The sequence below is a fragment of the Melanostigma gelatinosum genome, assembly GCF_949748355.1.
Source record: "Melanostigma gelatinosum genome assembly, chromosome: 12".
NCBI classification, from domain to species: domain Eukaryota; kingdom Metazoa; phylum Chordata; class Actinopteri; order Perciformes; family Zoarcidae; genus Melanostigma; species Melanostigma gelatinosum.
Window position 1 is genome coordinate 15,706,778 of NC_136645.1, and position 19,456 is coordinate 15,726,233.

Here is a 19,456-nt window from a genome sequence, read left to right on the forward strand (position 1 = left end):
TTGAATAAATAATACTTTGACATTGTTATCCATTTCATGTCCATGTGATTTTTCATTTATTTTGGTTGGAGATTGCGTCAACCAAGGGGGCACAGAGGGGGTTAAATACGGTTCAGCAGGTGCTCGTGCGTCCTGCTCCCTCCCCTTCCAGCAGTGAAGGAGTCGGTTCACCTGGAGACCGTCCGACCAGAGGGGGGGGGGGGGAGCAGATGGAGTACATTCGATCACACATTTGTTTTTTCCGTCAAGTCACGCTCGTCCGTGGCGCCATCATGTGAGGATTGCAGTTGTTTTCGGGTGGGACATGGATGACCTGGAGGGCTCCTGGTCGGCGTCCCTGCAGGCAGCAGCGGTAGCGGTCAACGCGAGCTTGACGGAGGGCGCGGGGCTCGGTGTGTCCAGGCAGACCCAGCTGGTCCTGGAGATCCTCATGGTGCTGATGTGTTTGTGCGCTGTGGCAGGTAAAGACTTAAACCGTTTTATTTATTTTAACCACACAATGTCCTGCTTAAAGTTTCCGATAATAACCTTACAGTAGGCCTACCCTTACAGACAAACATACATTCTGCATTATATTTCTTTCTTCCATCACCTCTATGATGTCACACATGAATAACTAGTGACCTCATTTTTATGACCGCACAAATGGAAAATTGTTAATATCTTGCGTTGGATGAAATTGAAAAGTTATTTGACATGAAATATTTGTATTTTGGCAGTTTAAGAAATCTTGCAAAAAGTTCTGTGGCACCTTTATGAAATTATTTGTAACAAATGGCTTTATTAGTGGTTAATACACCATTCACTTACGCTATAAATATGCATAATCCATTAATACGATTCCTTTGGCTGGTGTTCATCCTCCCCCAGCACGACATTTAAAGGATCTTTGTTTTTAGCTCTTTAGTTCATTAAAAAGAGCTTCTGGATCAAAATGAGTTGTTGAAATGTTGTAAAACGATTTTTTATCAAAGGCAGATTTGACATTTGAAACTACATGGTTGATTTGAAAGTTTCCCATTTTAAAGGACTTTCATTTATGACTGCAGGCTTGATGAGTAATTAGAAAGTCAGAAGTTCACGGGCTTTTGTTTTTGACTTTATTGACATTTTAAACTGACAAACTGATTGCCCACCGTTGCGTTTTTAAAATGTAAATACCAAAGCTTTGATTTCCACCAACACACCATAGATGTGAGTGTAATTGTGTTGGTGGTGGCACAAATGTCATATTTCAATACCTGAACAAATTGATTAATAATGATCTGCATGGAAAAACCTCAAGTTATATTCTTGAAATACTTGACCGACTGCACAATTAACTCACAGTCGTGGGCTCAGCATTCTGCAGTGCTGTATTGTACAATGTCAACAAATCAAAGGAGTCATTTGTCATGTTTGATTCCTTGCTATTCAGAGTGTCCACACTTTTCTGAATTCAGACATTAAATCACAGGTTTACGACTGTGTGTAAACTGTGTTGTATTTCTGTGTAGGTAATATCCTTGTTATTGTTATTGTGGCTGCAACCAAGACTTTCCACTCGGTGACGTCAGTGCTGATCATGAACCTGGCCATCAGTGACCTCCTGGTGGGCGTCGGAGTGATGCCTTTTGTTGCTTTGTCCGTCATGAACCGTGGATGGGTGGATTGTACTGTACGTCACCTCTGTCCAGTAATACAAAATGCTTTACAGTCATGTACATTGCAGCATTAGTGACGTGAAGCTGACCTCATAACACCTGTTTTCCTTTGCTCCAGTGAGTGTGTGCATGTGATGAGATTCTGTGTCTCTCTCCTGTCTGACAGGACCTCTGTTTGTACGTGGGTTACACCTCCTCTGTGTACTGTACAGCCTCTGTCTTGACATTGGCAGCTATCGCCCTCGACCGCTACCACTCCATCATGGACTGCCTGCTCTACAACTCCCGCTGCACCCTGTGGAGAACTTGTGCTGTGGTCCTGTGGATCTGGCTGCAGGCTCTGGTGACCAGTTGTCCTCCCCTGCTGGGCTGGAGCTCCGTCAGCTACGTGGTTCCCATGTTCAGCTGTGCGGTCAACTGGTCCAGCAGTCCCAGCTACACCGCTTTCATGGCTGCCCTGTCGTACCTCATCCCGGCAGTGGTCATCCTCTTCTGCTACGTGAACATTGTCAAGGTGGCCCGCAGCCACGCCAGGAGGATTCACACATTGGAGGACTCCGTCCAACGCAGCAGGAATCCAAGCTCTGTCTTCGCTCCTGCTGAGTCCTCTCACCAGCACCGTGGGAGCCTCCACAGCAGCCCCTCGACACTGATTTATCATGTGAGTGGACAGTTTGTGTCTGAGGTCAGTAGAGAGGAGGGGGATTATACCAGCCCCTCTCTCCCCGAATCTACGACGGAGCAGAGTAACCCTTCATCCAGACGTTTGTTCTCCTTCCGGGCTCAGAGCGCCTCCCAGCCGCCGCTGCCGAACTCCCATCAGCACCAGAGCCAGCACGGACTGGTGCGTCTCTTGCTGGTCATCGCAGCCTTCTTCCTCTGCTGGACACCTTACATAGGCGTGGCCCTGGTTCAGGCCACAGAAACTGCAATCTCGGGCCAATCCAGCCTCGTCCCACCCTCTGCCGTTACCTTTTCGTACTGGCTGGTGTTGCTGAACTCTGACATCAACCCGCTGCTGTACGCTCTGCTCAGCAAACGTTTCCAGGGCGCTCTTCAGTGTCTGAGGCAAAAAATAAGAGCACGCCTGGGGAGTGTGGTGGGCAGGGAGGGGGAGGTCAGAGCAGGGGGAGACGAAGGCAGGAGCACCACCCATCCTGGTCCGCCTTCCAGCTCTGAGAGTTCAACCTGTGATGAGTCCAAGTATTCCGCCTCCATTTTTACCGTCAGCACTGACTTCAAGCATCACTCTGCCTCCCCGTCCTTCTCAGTGTGGCAAGATGCTGGAGGTAAAGGGAGGCTGGACTGCCTGCAGGTCCCCTCTCAGCCACAAGATGGCAGCAGATTACCTTTCTCTGCTCTGACCAGGGAGCGTCAGGCCACTTTCTTCTACGGACAGATAACAGTCGGAGTGGAGCATGATGTTGGCTAGTCTAATACCTGCTGTTGCAGAAACAATCTTATAGGACGAACTGTTATTTTTTTTATTGTTGATCAATCTGTTGTTATTTTCTCAGTTAATTGATTCATCATTTGGTTCAGAAAATGTCATAGAAGACCAGCAAATGTTCTCATTTAAGAGGCTAGAATCTGATTTTTGGGGGCATTTTCGCTTTCAAAAAAGACTTAAATGATTAATCAATTCGTAAAATAGTTGCCTATTATATTTCTGACAATTGATTTTTCGATAATTTCAGCTGTAACATATCAGACATGTTCAAATGTCTTCTGTTGGCCACCTGATGTTCTACAACCCCGAAATATTCAAGAGAATATTCAATATATTAAAAGATTATCAAAGATCTGCAGATTAATTCAACATTGATCTATTAATCAAATGATCGTTTCATCTCTCGCGGAGATCACGACACTTTTTTAAACTTGTCATGTTGACTGCGGCCATTTCTAGTGATCGCACTGTAGCGCACAGCAGAGAGAACAAACCTGGACAGGGACGTGTGTTGAAAAGAAATCTTTTTATATAGTACATGTGATTACACTTGAAGACACCCAACAGTTGATCTAATAAACCCATCATTTATTCACGCTCTAAATATTCCCTCCTCAAATGTGATAATCATATGTTGCATCTTCGTGTAAAAATCATCATTCCTTACAAAGGTTTACATTTATGTCTAGCAACAATTCCAGAGGAATACAATATTATAATTTATTGTCATCGATCATGACAATGGGGGAACAGTGCTGATGTTTTCTATTGCGAAAGAAAGAAAAGGCAGTGAAGTGGACTTCAGCTGTATCTGCTCATACAGTACGGGCATGCTCGTCCTGCAGATGACCAAATGCAAAAAAGAAATATATAAAAAAGTCTTGTAAGATGAGTCAAGAGTTTGTTCCAAAAAAACTCAGTCGGATGAGTACAAGAAGGATAGTATTAAAGAGTCTGTGGTGGCACACTGTAGAAAACCCATGGCACGTATGCGAGCGTGTGTGGTGGAGTGATGGTCATACATTCACAACAAGGCAGAGTTCCCACCAGTAGCTTTGCAAGGCGTGTGCCTCAGTCTGTCTCAGGTTCATCTTGGTTGTTGTCTTGCCTCAGAAATGGGATTGATGGAAACAGATCGTGAAAGCGATACAGTAAGACAGTTTTTTGACGACAACAAAAAAGCAGAGGCGGACAAATGGGAGTTGTTCTCATGTGTTGGCACACCTCTTCTTCTCAAGCCACAGTGAGACATCTGTTACTTTCAACAGGAAAATAAAAAGTAATAATTGCTGCAGATTCGTTTGTGTGCACATATGTCTAGAAAGTTAAACATGAGAGGAATTCAAGGGGAGGCTCAGTGATAGCTGCTGTTCATGTTCAAAGTTATTAAAGGGGTAGTTCCAAGTTTCCATGTCAGTCTTATCATCAGCTGTTAGTGCTTTTTAGTCCACCCAAAGATTTGTATACCTGACACATTATTTGTGAATATGGACCAGTTAATAGTTTTGACAGGTTACAGTTAAAAACACATTTTATATTATATTTTAATGACAATACATGTCCTTTTTAATACATGTATTACCTATATTGCTTAGTTAATAAACAGTTTGCTGCCGGTGTCTCAGCAACAGAAAGAAAGTGAGGCAAGTGCTTTATTGATGGACTGGATGCTCGCACACTTTATGACAAACAAATCTCAACCGTCTCATGCATTGAAAAACGTCTGCAGTGGAGATACTGGTTTTAGATCTCTCGTGACTTAACTGAGCCTGAGCAACGGGTGTCGGCATCGACAGAGAGGGAGTTTAGCCTGAGGAAAGCACATAACCGCGGGTGGGGGGGGGGGGGGGGGCAATCAGTGTGGCCGAAAAAAGGACCCGACCTCTCAGGATGGACAGACAGAGAGAGGGGTTGCGAAAGCTTTCTTCATCTCTGATTGATCCTCAGGTGTTCAGACAAGTCCCTTCACACCTAATGAGCCCACTGGGTCCACAGCTCCAGGACATCCACGGTGTGATACACAGCTATGTACAGTGCACGAAAGGCAGGTGTTTGTCATTACGTTTACACCCGAGGGACGCCACTGTGGGCCTCCCTTTTGTTTTCAGGCATTTAGCATTTTAGGCATTCTTCTTTGGATCTTAAAGGTGTGTACTGAAATTGTGTACGTGTTAAGGACAAGCCAGTCCACATGGAGTTAGGCCTGCCCTGCTTCCAGAAAGTCTTTTTTTTTTTTTTCTTCTCAGAACTGAAAGATATCAGGCAAGTTGGCAAGTCTTCCCAGGCGCAGGGATGTAGTGAATCCATGGAATGATTAAGAGGTACAGCTAAATTAATACATGACTCAATCAGTTCCACCTGATAATCTTTTGGGTAAGAAGTGTAACAATTAGTATTGTCCGTGACACATCTCACCCTTTGACCGAAATGTTACTGATCAGAGGTCAGTCTGAGATACTTCTTCCATTCAGGGAGCTATACGTGAAAGAGAGGGCAGCTCACCGGACAGGTCAAATGTCACCATTTTAATTTAAAATGAACGTTAACGTGTCTCCCTCCCTTTGTCTGTGTGTTAGGTAAGTGTTTGCATGGTCAAATGTCATGGAGTCAATGTGCAAATGTTGACATGGGGGTCCTGGCTCTCCCTCTCCAGTTGAGCCCTGTGGTGGGGCCCGCCTCTGCGCTGCCCTCTGCTGGCTCGTCACGCTTGCGCAGCTTTGTGCTGAGCTGGATGATGCACTGGTCCCAGTCCTCAGGTAACAGCAGCATGAGGAAACCCAGGCAAATGATGAACACAGCGATGAGGCGCACTGTGTTGAAGTTAATTTCGCATGTGTAGAGGTCCACCACTGTAAAATGAAGAGGATGCATGGAGGAATTTGTAAATATTCGAATTAACCGACAAGAATTGAATGGGATTATTACAAATAGTTCATTTAGAAAGTGGAAGAAATAATATGTTTGTCACAGAAAAGTATGCAATGAGAATTTAAGATCTACATTCTATTCATCAAATATAGATGAGTACTTTTGGGGGGGATTTCAAAGCCATCAGATATTTAATGTTGGCCGGATTTAAAAAGTTACATCTGGGAGGAAAGCCAAGCGACTTACTGGCATTTACAGGAACACTTAGGACGATGCCAAGGGAGATTAATGTCGGGTACGTAATCGCTATGCCAAAGTTCACCAGGACGTTGAAAGCTGTGGGAAGAAGCACAATCAGAGCAGCAGTTGGCTACACAATGAGGGTGTGAAACCACAAAACCTGAAAAAGTTATATTCATTCGTTGCGGTATCAGATTTCTGCACAACACCGCTTCATATGTCATCTTTGCGTACCAAACTGCAGGCCTGCGACCCCACAGAGGTAGGCCCAGGGGACGTCTGCGAGCGAGCCGATGTACTCCACGTGTGTAAAATACAGGATGACCGGCACGAAGCTGATGAAAACAAAATTGGCGCTTCCAACGATGCTCAGAAAGAGCGCAGCCTCTCCAAATTTGGCACTGCCCAGGACCATCTTGAAGAGCACCTGAGGACAAGTAGGGAGGAGAGTGTCATGAATGCACAAAAGCTGCCCCCTTAAGGAGCAGAGGGATATTGCAGGGGGGGGGTGCATCACGTCTCTGGCACAGGGCCGCCGCCGTCTGTTTATCACATTAGGCAGCACAGACAGCAGGGCAGAGGAGACCTGAGCCCTGTCAAAATATAGCTATCTGGCCCGTAACCTCCTTGATCGGGACATCGCAGCCCGGGGGCCAGCCACCGAACGCTCACATATCACACGCTTCTGTCAGCTCAGTGTTACATTTCATAATCTCGTCCTGTCTTCTGCCACCTGGTTACATAAGGAGAAGGGAGCTAGTCCAGGATTTCTTACATAAGACCAGACTATTCATACATATGCTATTTTTTTTAATATACTTCTTGTTCCACTGCAGATGAAGGTGTCACTACAAGGGGAGGTTTATGGAAGGACACAGGCTTAGTAATGCTCTTTACAATTGATCGGATGCAAACAAATACCTTGTAGAGCGCTGACATCGAAGCAGAGGCCACGACCAAAGTAATGCCGATGACTGAACGGCTGTGGAATCCATCAGCATAGGTCATCATTACAATTCCTGCTATGGCCAAGATAGCAGCTACTATCTGTAGAGAGCGAGAGAGAGAGAGAGAGAGAGGGGGAGAGAGGGAGAGGAACATGAGCGAATGACGGATGGACGACACGCTGCTCGCAGTGTGGTGATAAAGACGCGCGAACCTTGAACACAGCAGGCACACATGGCACATTGTTTGTCACTGCAGAAGCATCGCAGGCGAGGCTTGTAATGTTATTATTAATATCAGCGTTTTGTTTTACAGTCAGCAGACGGCTCATTTGCTATTTACGTTTTCTCACATACAGGCAGACGCAAGCACATGTACACACTCAGTGGTGGAATATCACAGATTAGCTACATTTACATAAGAACTGTACACTGTAAGGTATTTATACCTTACTTGAGTATCTCCATTTTATTCTTTAATATTACATTTTGTATTTTTTACTTCTCTACATTTATTTATTAAGTTACTTTACAAATACAAATTGTACTGAAAAAATATATACAATATACAGTACATTGTTAAATATTTAATGGTTCCCAAGTTTTAGTTTTTTGTGTTTATGGTCCCTTTCCTCTCCCGTTAAATCATCTGATGACAGCTCAGATTTTTCTGAGGCAATAAGTAATAAATATATGTAATATATTATATCAGTCACAGGGGCTGATATTCTGCAAAACTTTCAGTAAATTAAGCTGATAATACTTTTGTACTTTTACTGAAGCATGATTCAAAATGCATAACGTGTACTTGTTATGGAGTATTTCTACATGAATGTATTGGTACTTTTACTGAAGTAAAGGATGCGAGTACATCCTCCACCACTGTACACGCTCTCAAATGAAACCTATTCTCAGATTCACAGCACAAGCGCTTCCAACATAGCACGGGCAGCTTCTACGATGTCGGCTCTCTTGTCTGACATTGATTTTCGTTACACTGCCGTCATGTTTACAAACCAAATAGCCCCCTCGCTCCACCACTTCTCACACCCACTCCCACTCCCTGCGATCACAGCTTCAAAACACCACCAAACCATCTGTTTCATCCCGCTCTCAATCAACCTTCAGAAATTCGGAGCCAAAATCGATGCTTTGTTCCCCTTCCAGAATTCGTCTTTGCTACTTGTTTGAGTGCATGTGTGTTTCGGCTGAAGAATAGCGAAAGGGACATGCTGCAGTCCAGCTGAGTGGATTAATGCGCTGCATTAAAGAGGTGTCAGGAAGATAAATGAGCCGTGTGTTTTTGCTTGGCCAGAGCCCTTGGGCACCTTTGGCAAAATGGCTCTTTCTGCACTGCAGGCCGTCTGTCAGTCACAGCTACACCTTTCTTCAAGTATTTCTTGTGATGGACTGTTTTCTAACAAGGTCAGTGACCCTGCTGTGTTGGTGATTTAGTTTTTTTTTAGATGTTTCAGCACAATGCGAGGGTCAGAGGAGGAAAAGGGTCACGACACCTGCGCATTGGGTAGCTTATGTGGATTCGGCTGAACTCCTCTTTACAACTGATAATTCCAAATGCAAGTCACACCCCAGCCGAAGGGCTCTTCGTTTAATTTAAGGACCGTCTAACCCGTCCGTTCTGACTTTGCCACCAAACTGAGCCTTATCTTATTATGAGCAGAAATCCCTGAAACAACCCATGCCATCCTGTTTAACAAGGATGATTTAGCAGCCCCCATCTCTCTCTCTCCCCTCCTTCACTTTCATCACAAACTCGTCCAAGATCCCCTGCATTGCTGCAGACATCCAAACACTGCAATCCCAGAGAGAGAGAGAGAGAGAGGGGCTGGGGGTGTGTAAGATACAGAAGCAGGATTATTACAGCATTTGTCTCCTACTGAGGCCTTTCATTGCAGATAATGGGGGTGGGGAGTTGGGGCATGCACTATGGAGAAATGGGGTGGTTGTGAGTGTGTGAAAGGAAAAATAAAGGGGGAAAGCCATTCTGCAGAGTGCAGGACGGCTGCAGATATGAAAGCAATGTGAGGAGAGCGGGAGATACCTCGAGTCACAGAGCTGAACCCTCACTCCCCTGCTTGTCTCTCTTCATCTGGATGAAGTCAGTGACAAACACCCACCAGGAGGCACATTTGAATATGAGCACGGTGATCACTGGAGGGGAATCACTCTGTCACACAGGTAACTTGCTCTCCACTCGACCGTGCTTGTGTGAGCAGCTCCTTTTTTGAGTTAAACGGAGGGTTTTTTTTGTCATTATGAGTGAACTCTAGTGCGAAATAGTTGGAAATAGTCCAAGAGGTCACAAGATAAACCTGAGCGGCGGCTACGTGGTTTACAGGACAGGAAGGAATAGAGAAGGCAAACACCACAAAGCTATATCTTTTTCTGACTTTTCTCTAATCTTGGCTTGGTTCTTGTGAAAAACATCATACTTTTGCCGTTTTAGAACTATAAACATGATCATATTGAGTCAGTGTGGGAGGGAAAAATCCAAATTTGGTGGAACAACTCATTAAATCAGATTTTCATGATTTCTTTTACTCACTTTTAATATAGATATTGGGATCTGCCTCAAAAGTGCAGCTCAAATCTCATCTGAATTTCGTTTGAGACTCCAGATAAAATTAGCACGATCAAAGCACTCGATGACAAGATAATATCATATGTTGTAGTTTCCAAGAACCAAAAGCTACTCTGATAATATGCAACCTGACGTAATAGCATGGACACAAGTGTTGCAAAATGTCATTTATGGGAATTTTGCACATTATTATTTTATATGAAATTGTAGCAATCACATTATGCAAATGCATTTATTTCATTGATTGTTTTTTATTATGTTGTTTATTACAAGTGAAAGTTGCCCAATGTGAGTGAGTAGCCTGCAGCGTAAATCATAGTTTAATGTCCACTTTCCTTTTGGTGACTCAGACTCGTCTTTAAAGATGCAGTGGAACATTTCCTCTTTCTCACACACACACACAGGCAGATGTACTCACCCTGACCCCCATGAAGCGGTCTCTCAGTACAATCCAGGACAGCAGGAAGACGAAGGCCTTGTTACAACAGAAGAGCGCCGACACGTCTGTCGTGTTGATCTTCCTGAGGGCCTGCACGTACAGGTAGTTGGTGAGGATCCACAGCAGGCCAAAGGGAGCTACCTTGGTGAAAAACACCTTGGGTGTGATCCCGTCGTCCCCGAAAAACCTACAGCACTCCCTGTGCAGAGACATGATGCAGAGCAGCGTCGGAATATTGAAAAATGGGGGCACAACTAATTTAAGAGTTGATACATGTTATTGCGATCTGGGACTTTCATCAATATTTATGAACACAAACAGCTCCGTCTGAACAAATGATACCAGAGAGACCAGAGACTCTAATCAGTGGTGAGTGTGTGAAGTCATCCCCATTTTAACATCTAAATATTGAACATTGCTCCACAGTGCATTTGGGACCGAGAGAAATCAGTAAATATTTACGAACACAATTGAATCTGCCACAAGGCAATAAATATTTCTGAGCTGTTTCCATTAATGAAATGAAACGATTTATTTCCTCCTCAGGTGTTTACAGTAATATGATTTGTTTAATATATTATACACTTATTCAAATGGTGCATTATGCTCATTCTAACTAAACATTCAAACTTTTTGTGATCTTGAAGAAGCGATGTAACTGGTCGTATACTATTCGGTGGATATCGTCTCGAAGTCTGGACTTGATTCCTGTCTAGAAGAGTTTTTAACTGCACAAGGAGCTGTAGGTTTTCAAGTGTGTGAAATCTAAAGTATCCTTGAAAGTGATCCTGTCGACTCTGTTGTTGTGAAATGTTCTAATCAATAAGACTTTGAGCAGCATCACTCTGGTGTGATGCCAAGACAAATACGTCATAATGTAACATTGATGCATTTTCGCTCTTTGTGCCAAAGTAGCACAGCGTTTTTGACTGAGTTTCACCGTTCACTCAGAAAGCTGCTGGCTCTGGGAAAGTGATGAAGCAGCAATCGCTGCAGGAGTGGCAGGTAGCACATTTGTAAGAGTCCTTGCTGGATACTGAGGAGCAGCACGATTATGAATCAACTCCAGAGGGCTGAGTCAGCACTACACACTCCCTGATTCGGTGGCAATCACATTAAAGTCATCATTTCATCACAGACACTGGATACGCCACCTCTGTGGTTTGTTTCTGCTCTACTCTTAATCTGCATTGATTTTAGAAAGACTCCCAGCTCTACAGCTGTGTCGAGGAAGCTGATTTGAAACCATCAAGCAGCTCATGAAGTCAACATACACTTTAAAGACACTGCATTTCAAATCAAAATATTTCAAATTAGCACGTCGGACTCTGGTGGACCTCATTTGTATTTGGTTTCTTTGGTATTGAGCAAATTAAAATCAGCAATAGAAGTGATGACATGTCTTTGCCTGTACTCTGGTCTCCGTTTTATGTAAAGAGACAGGACGACGATTACAAATGTCAACTCTTTGGTCTCTATTTCCCATTGTCTAAGATTCACCAGCAGGTACAATTTGAATAAACACAAAGGAAACGGAGTGCTAGGTATTCGGAGCACATCAGCTCCGGCCGAGGAGTGTGAGCTCCAGATCCTTGCGTAAGCCCTCCGAGAGTCAGAGCCACATCACAGAAGTGCATCACAAGCACAGAGCCAATCCCCCCCCCCCCCCCCCCGGCTCATCCGCCCACCACACCTTCCAAATACTTCCACCCTCTTTCGCTCTTTGTGCCAAAGTAGCACAGCAGGTTGCAGCGATAAGACTTTATTTTTCTGACGATCCCGATGAATGGACTGTTTCAAGTGTGAAAACACCGCTAACACACTTAGGATGTCATACTTTCTGTTTGCTGCAGCAGCATAACTGGAGGTGGCATAGGAACCGCATATTCCAAATAAGGTAAATGGTGGTGCTGTGTTGGAAATCAAATATTAACAGGGAGTGATTGTGCATAAATATTATAACCAGGCAGCAAACATGGAAGGTAAACACCTTCGGTCAGTGAGATCATCAATTATAAGACTGGCGTTAAGTAGCTGGCGTGTCTTGCGACCCTGTTTGAGGCTCTTGACCCCGTGTTGGGAACAGCGGCATTCACAGCAAGTCTTTTCAACAATCTCCACAGAATGTGTCTGAGCATTTCAGCAGACGAGTTCGACTTTTTGTCATCAACTTTCCAGAAACTGATTTCTAATGACTGCGTTGGATTCTGGTCTACTGAGGCTGTTGCTGATGGGGAAATTGCTTTCGTTGCTAGTCGGTGCATCGTCGGTGAGTGTTTTATAGAAAACAATTCCCTTTGACTGTGGTTGACTTCACTTTCACAGTTGATCATTTCCTCTTCCTCATTTCTGTTGTAGCTGCAGAATAAATATTTGTGTGTTGTGCGTATTTGGCTTGTCAGGCCTTAACAATAAGAAGAACTTTTGGCAATGAAACTTTGTTTTAATTGTTTCCAGTGTTTTAGTGTGGATAAGAAGTAGACCCCTATGCAACGATATGCGTGTTATTTTCCCCCTAAAGTTAGAAACCTTAAAGGAACAGCCTCCCACAACATCTCAGAGAAGCCACCTCAAAACCCCTGTTGTATTTTGACGCGCTTCGCTTGCATGCAGCGAGAGTCTTCTTACCTGAACCTCTGTCTGGCCGTCTGCCTCTCTGGACTCTTGCACAGATGGCCGATGTAGTAGAGCGGGAAGAAGAGGCAGTTCCAGGAGGTGGCGAACCAGGTGAGGGTGAAGGGGGCGTCGAACTGCTTAAAGGTGAGCTTGGCCAGCTGGGTGGACCCGGCCCAGGAGGAGCACACGCATATCACCATGGCCACCCCCCACAGGGCCTTCCGCACCTGTACGGTCGTCACTCTGATGCAGCAGTGGAGCTTCCGCTTGCTGGAGCCGGACTCCGCTCCGGCCGTACCGCCAGCCGACTGTGCTTCTGTGGGGCCCACCACATTCTCCTTGGGGCGGTCTTCTCCTAAACATGAACACAGACATGATAGATTGAACACACTGACAGTTTGTTCTATGATCAGGAATGTTTTTTTTTTTGATTTCTTCAGAAGAGGGAATTGTGCTTTAGAGTTCCCACATCAAAACCAATCTCATTCAGGCACAATTTCTAACTTAAAAACTAAATTATGCATATGTACTGATTGTATTGTAGTTCAGAAGCTCCTTAGAAAATATAGGTTAGCGTTACACAGACATTAGCATTCTACATACAGTACAATCATTCTTTGTTGATCTCTTGCATATAATCTGTCGTAAGAGCCGAGAGGAAACTCTTTTCTGCGTGTGAATGACTTCAGGTCACCCATGTCTTGCCAAGTTTTCTGGCTAAAGATAGCTTCTTCCACAGTTGAATTGAACTTGAAGGTAATCAATCAGACATCCGAGTTAAAAATGTGGTGATCAAGTGTGACAGGCTGCAGCCAAACAGAGGACAAAAGAGGGCAGATCTGATATCCAATCCAAGGCGACCTCTTCTCCACCCCGTGAGTTACAATGACGTGTGTGTGTGGGTGTGGGTGTGTGTGTGTGTGTGCGTGCCCCAGAGTGCCCAAAGGCACACACGGCACTGCTTAGCTTTGCTATTGCTCCCGTCACAACCTGATAGCCTCCATACATCTTCAGCAATGTGTGAATTGAGGCAAAGTGTTGACGTGCTGTTTTCGGTCCCACTCACACCCACTCCTGTGCGTCAAAGCTGATTCACTTACCTCGAGTCATTGAACTTACTTATGGACACCGTGTTCATTGTGTCCTCCAAACAATTCAGTTTTAACTGTATAATCCTGTGTCGAGGCATAGAAGCTAAGAAGCTCAAACACAACCTAACAACAGAGATATTATTCATTCATACAGCAGATCTCAGCCTCCCTCTATCTCACGATGACATTGTGTATAAACGATTCTTCAACGCATCTTCGCTAAGACTGTAGCGAACATCCACGGAAGGATGACAAAACTGAAATGTCAATGACACAATCTGAACGAATAAGCGCTCTCCAGAGACTGCTCTCAGGGCACTATATGAGACTATACTATACTGATATATATGACTATACTCAGAGGTTGAGTCCACCATGTTTTATGACTCTGACGTTGTTGTTTTTTTTACGAGCATCTACATTTCCGAGGTACACAGAGACCCATCCAATTGTGACTAAACGACTTAAAGCAACTGATTTTTGATGCAACATGTACTTTAACTGCTATGTTATGCTGAGCTAACATTCATTTCCATTCATTTGTTATGCATATAGGTACACATGTGTATCTAGATAGGTATATCTGTGTCATGATAACAATGTCTTTCTATGTTGTTTCATTCATTCTGTGTGTAATTGATCATGTTTTACTCAGTGATCTAACTGTTTGGTACCGTCCTGCAGCAGTCCTGTACACCTTGAGAAGAACTCCGTAGCAACCTTGAGATTCAGATTCAATTGATTAATATAAAATTTTGAAGTTTTCCCGATTCATCTCAAATTGGGTGGCGTCCTAAATTTAATTTTGTGTTAAATTCAGTTAGTTAAACTAATGCTGTCTTATGGCGTAAGCTGAGTACCATCATTCTTTTATACAAATGTATGGGTATATAAATCATAATTTAATTATTAATAATCATTACATATCTTGATATTGAGTAATTCTTATTTATTGAATCTACCAGCAACAACGCTACAAGACTCTAAATAATTGTATTTGTATTCAAGCAAACAGAGCCAGCAGCTATACTTTCACCACAGAGAACAAAACTACAAATCACAACTTTCCAATCAGCGAAGTGAGGGGACCGCACAGCAAACCACCTCGTATATCAGCCCTGTTTCATAACGGCTGCATAACATGCACCATGCGCCTTCTGTAGCTTCCCGCCTTCCAACAAAACAGAGGGATCTCCCGAACGGTGCTTCCAGAGGTAATGATGTGCCGCAGGGAGTCGATTCATCTCCACTGCTGGCTGGAATACAGAACGCACTTCAAAAAGACAACATAAATCTAACTGAAGTTGGGGTTTTACTGTGAAAGTTGTGATTGTATGGCATGAACAGGACACTGAACCCATGTTATTTTAGTTGGTGTTAGTTTATCATATAGCTAACACTGATGAAACCGTCTGCCTTCATGTTATTGAGCTCAGTCAAAGGGACACCTATCTTCTTTGACTCATTCTTCCTGGAAGAGCTGCTTCTGACCTCGCCAGGGGGCCACAGATTAACATCCCCGATGCCTATCGCCTCCCATGCTAATGCCCCGGCTTCCCCCGGCTCTCTGCCGAATGCGCAACAACAGCTTTTTATTTCTGTTCATCTGCTGTGAAAATGTGATGCAATTAAGATGGAATTGTGCTGCATTGTTCGCGTATCCTCAACGATGCCTCCTGCTCCTGAGAAGAAGAAAAAAAAAGCAATTGAGAGCTCTTACATTGCTGCGGCAAATTTGGCAGCAATGGAAGTTGATTCAAGATCATTGAACCTGTTCTTTGCGATGAAATGATGAATCAGCAAGGACCAAAACAAGAGCCAGACGCATGTGGATGCCTGTCAAAGTCTTGGGCACATGGGTGAGAGTTAAGTTTCTCTATTCTGAGCCACAAGCCTCTTTGTCTTGTTCTGAAGGTCATGTCTTGTTTACGCCGCCCAGTTTTTGTCCTTCCTGGGCCTCCGTCCCACGTCCCGTGGCCCTGGCCGCTGCTCAGTACTGCAGCACAGTTTAATCTTCCAAATGCAGTGATGGGGCCAAGCCAATCAGCCCCCAGAGTGGCCCTGGGGCCCAGCCAAGCATTTCCAAGCGCTGGCCCACGTGAACACACTGAGTGCAGTGTCATGACAACATTAAGGGTCCTGTCACACCTCAAATACGCTGTTACCGTAACACTCCCAAGATAACACGGTATCAATGTTATTAAATGAAACACGGTTGCATAAATTATTAATTAAAGCTGCTATGATTTAATGCTGAGGCGTCATTCATTTGTTACCGGACTTGATGGTAATGCACTTGTTTCTTGAGCCTGACGGTGACTAATGATTCTCTATCAACCTTGAAAGCCGTCGATGAACAATATGGAGCACTGCTGGACTCATCAGTGTGAGAGAGCTGGGTCAGTAGAGTGGCTGTGTGAGATAGAAAGGCTCCTCCGCTAATGACATTTGAAGCCATTGAAACACCTGGAAAGAGTCTCCTTCTTTAACTGCTCAATGATGAACTGAACGCTCTTAAACCTTATCGGTTTGTAATCAAATGTCAACTGTCAAGGTCAGACACGACTGCGGTAAAAAGCAGGCACTCGGAGCCTTTGGTTTGATTCAGTGTATTTGTTTCATATCTAATAATTAATCCCAGCATTTCACACGCTAAAACAGATAAGGATTAGGTGTAATTGCAGATTACTGTATTAACTGAGACGCTCAATTCAACACGAAATTTAAATATCTCTGCTCATTCAACACAGTCTATGTCCAGGTGTGCTTAACTGAACCTAACAGGCATCTGCGAAATCACTGGAGACAGGAAGAAAGTGTTCGGCATCCTGGTAGGTCCAGATTTGGATCCAATCTGACAGATGTACAGACGTCTTCTACTCCTGAAATGCTTCCATCCCAACCACTCAGCCTACTAACACCAATTCAATGTGCACAGGTAGAGGCGGTCTCAAGCTAAGAGAACATGTTCAAAGAAAGTTTTTATGATACCGGTAGTTAAAGCATTTATGGAAAGAAAAGGATAACATTTCAGCGCTGCTGGCTCTTTGTCACAGTGAACCGTACAATACTTTTTCTTCAATAAACATTTTTAGGAGGAAAATCCACTTCACCGGTGTGTAAATCTGTTGACAAATCAGTCCATTTACCACTACAGGCACAGCAAATCAATCTTTAGCTTATTTGTTCATTTGTCTGCCTCTGGTGTTTTAGTACCCTGAGCAGCTCGTACGGAGATATAATATAATATACGGATATATACGGAGATAATATACATTCTACTTCCAGTAGGGTCGAGGTACTCCAGTTGGTGTTTGGATTGTTCACATGTATATATATATACCGTATATATATATATATATATACGGTATATATATATATATATATACCGTATATATATATATATATACGGTATATATATATATATATATACCGTATATATATATATATATATACACTTTTTCTCTTGGATATATATTTATACTTATATTATAGCTAAATGTCTATACCTACATCCGTTCTACTTTTTTTGCTGCTCTTTTTTATTCTTTATACATATATTTTCTTGTTTATTGTAAATTTGTGTTTGTACATTGAGAGCGGAGTGGAAACCGGAGACAAATTCCATGTATGCGTAAGCACACATGGCCAATAAAGCTGATTCTGATTCTGATTCTGATTTATCCGGACTGTTTTCCAGTTTTTCGCCCATCTCAGTGAATGCTTCCCTGCTTCCCTGCTTCCCGACCAGCCTCGTTCCCACTCACGCTCTCCTCCCGCCCCCCTGCACACTCTGCAGTGCAGATCTCTCCTGCTGATAGCTGCAAATCCCAAACGTGCCAGCGAAGCCCTGCCTGACTGCCTTTTCTCACACTTCACAAAGCCTGGCCATGAAAGGCCAAGAAAGTCTAGCTATGTCTCTCTGTAGCTCCCTGAACAGGCCTCTCTCTCTGACCCCCCCCCCCGTGCTACAGATCAGAGATGCAGGCAGCAGTGACGACAGCGGGCAGCAGTGACGACAGCGGGCAGCAGTGACGACAGCGCCAGGCGTGCGTTGGTTCGCCGCGGCGGCCGTACAACTGTCGGGGCTGCTTCTCTGGGACCTCGAGTTAGAGACACCGAAGTAAGAAAAGTTTGTCTGTTTGTCTGTTTGGCGACACCTCTGTGGGAGTAAGAGTGCACTGCAGCGCTCTGCCTCAGTGATTCAAGAGGGTAAACAGATCAATCACCGATACACACTTCAGAGGAACCCGTCTCCTTGTCTTACTGTCTCTTGGGTCTCTGATGGTGATGAATATGAATTAACTGGTGCAACTTCCTCGTTCTGTCGTGCTCATAATCAAACATTATACCCTGCTGTACATAACATCAATTTCTGACGTGTCATAGTCTGAGCCTTACTGTTTAAAAAGTAAGACCATTTCTGAATATGTAAAGCAAGCTATAAATGACAAATGTCACACTACAGAAGGATGGGACTTTCATCCTGTCGGGTCAGACAGACAGGCTGAAGACAGACAGGCAGCAGTCACTGTCTTTGTAATGTCTAAGCCTGACAGACAGTGGGAGTCTGTGATACTTGGCTGTGACAGCTTGGTCAGGCCAAGCTGACACTCAGAGGCCTTTCAACTCACCAGAGCAGGCTCATCTGACAAGACTGTCTCGCTCAATAACACAACAGAGAGTCAGGCCGCAAACACCCCCCGCTGCGTCAACCAGCTGATAGGTGGGACCACATGGGCTGAGGGGGGCAAAGGCCCAGGAGGGCAGACAATGACGGGCCGACTGTTACCGATCCCACTCTCCCTAATTCCCGACCAGTTTCTCCTTCAACCTCAGAGGACGACGGAGCAACTTCCTTTACCGAGTTGCAAACTTGTTGTTTGTCACTGCCCTGACCTGCCCAGCTGGTTCAACAGATGCTCGCGATACAGGCCAATGCTGCGGCCCTCCGACGCCTCATTGGCGAGTGACACGACAAAACACTGGTGCAAGCAGGCCAGCGTGTGTTTGTGTGTGTGTGTGTGTGTGTCCATGCACTGTGTGTTACAGCAGAGCAATAGTAATTACTCACTTTTGGTAGCGGGCACACTGCCCAAAAGTACGTCCCACAGTCCTGAAGCGTTCCTCCCTCCCTCCATCTTGCAGTCCGTTACAATAGTGACTGTAGCGTGATGGACCTGCAGTTTAACAGACTGGCAAGAGTCCCGGCACTTTCCGACACAAATCAATATTTAAAATATGTGGCCACAGCGTCCCTGTTGAAGTAATGGATAGACAACCACGGCAGGTGTACACTCTCAGTGTCTGCCCAAACAGCGGTTTTACTCCCTTCCTGCACCCCGAGGCCACTGATAACACATGAACTCCATCAGACGTACATGATGGTGACTTTGGACTTCACTATTTCCAGATACAGTTCGACCTTTCCATTACATCGCTGCTGTAAAATGACCCTTACAGTTGACCGATACGTTTTTTTAACGGCACCAAAAGAAAAGGTTTGTCCAACAAGATTTAGATGGAGTGAACTGCCAACTAAGAGATTTTTAAAGATTAAGGA

General features: G+C 44.4%; 2 protein-coding genes across 2 annotated transcripts in view; one reads left to right on the plus strand and one right to left on the minus strand.

Moving 5' to 3' along the window:
- Positions 1–304: 304 nt before the first annotated feature.
- LOC306785748 (5-hydroxytryptamine receptor 1D) lies at positions 305–3,075 on the plus strand (the record flags this gene model as incomplete). Its single annotated transcript, XM_079280203.1, has 3 exons — positions 305–461; positions 1,497–1,657; positions 1,810–3,075. The coding sequence occupies 3 exons, from the start codon at positions 305–307 to the stop codon at positions 3,073–3,075; spliced, it is 1,584 nt and encodes a 527-aa protein (XP_079136329.1).
- Positions 3,076–5,700: 2,625 nt separating this feature from the next.
- The window catches only part of slc35f3b (solute carrier family 35 member F3b), a gene marked incomplete at both ends in the record, with an annotated part of 40,105 nt that continues 26,349 nt past the window's right edge, over positions 5,701–19,456 (minus strand). The window contains 6 exons of the mRNA XM_079280034.1: positions 5,701–5,942; positions 6,208–6,297; positions 6,436–6,628; positions 7,123–7,248; positions 10,166–10,385; positions 12,815–13,157. Of these exons, the coding sequence (XP_079136160.1) occupies positions 5,701–5,942; positions 6,208–6,297; positions 6,436–6,628; positions 7,123–7,248; positions 10,166–10,385; positions 12,815–13,157 (1,214 nt within the window). The remainder of the gene's footprint in view (positions 5,943–6,207; positions 6,298–6,435; positions 6,629–7,122; positions 7,249–10,165; positions 10,386–12,814; positions 13,158–19,456) is intronic.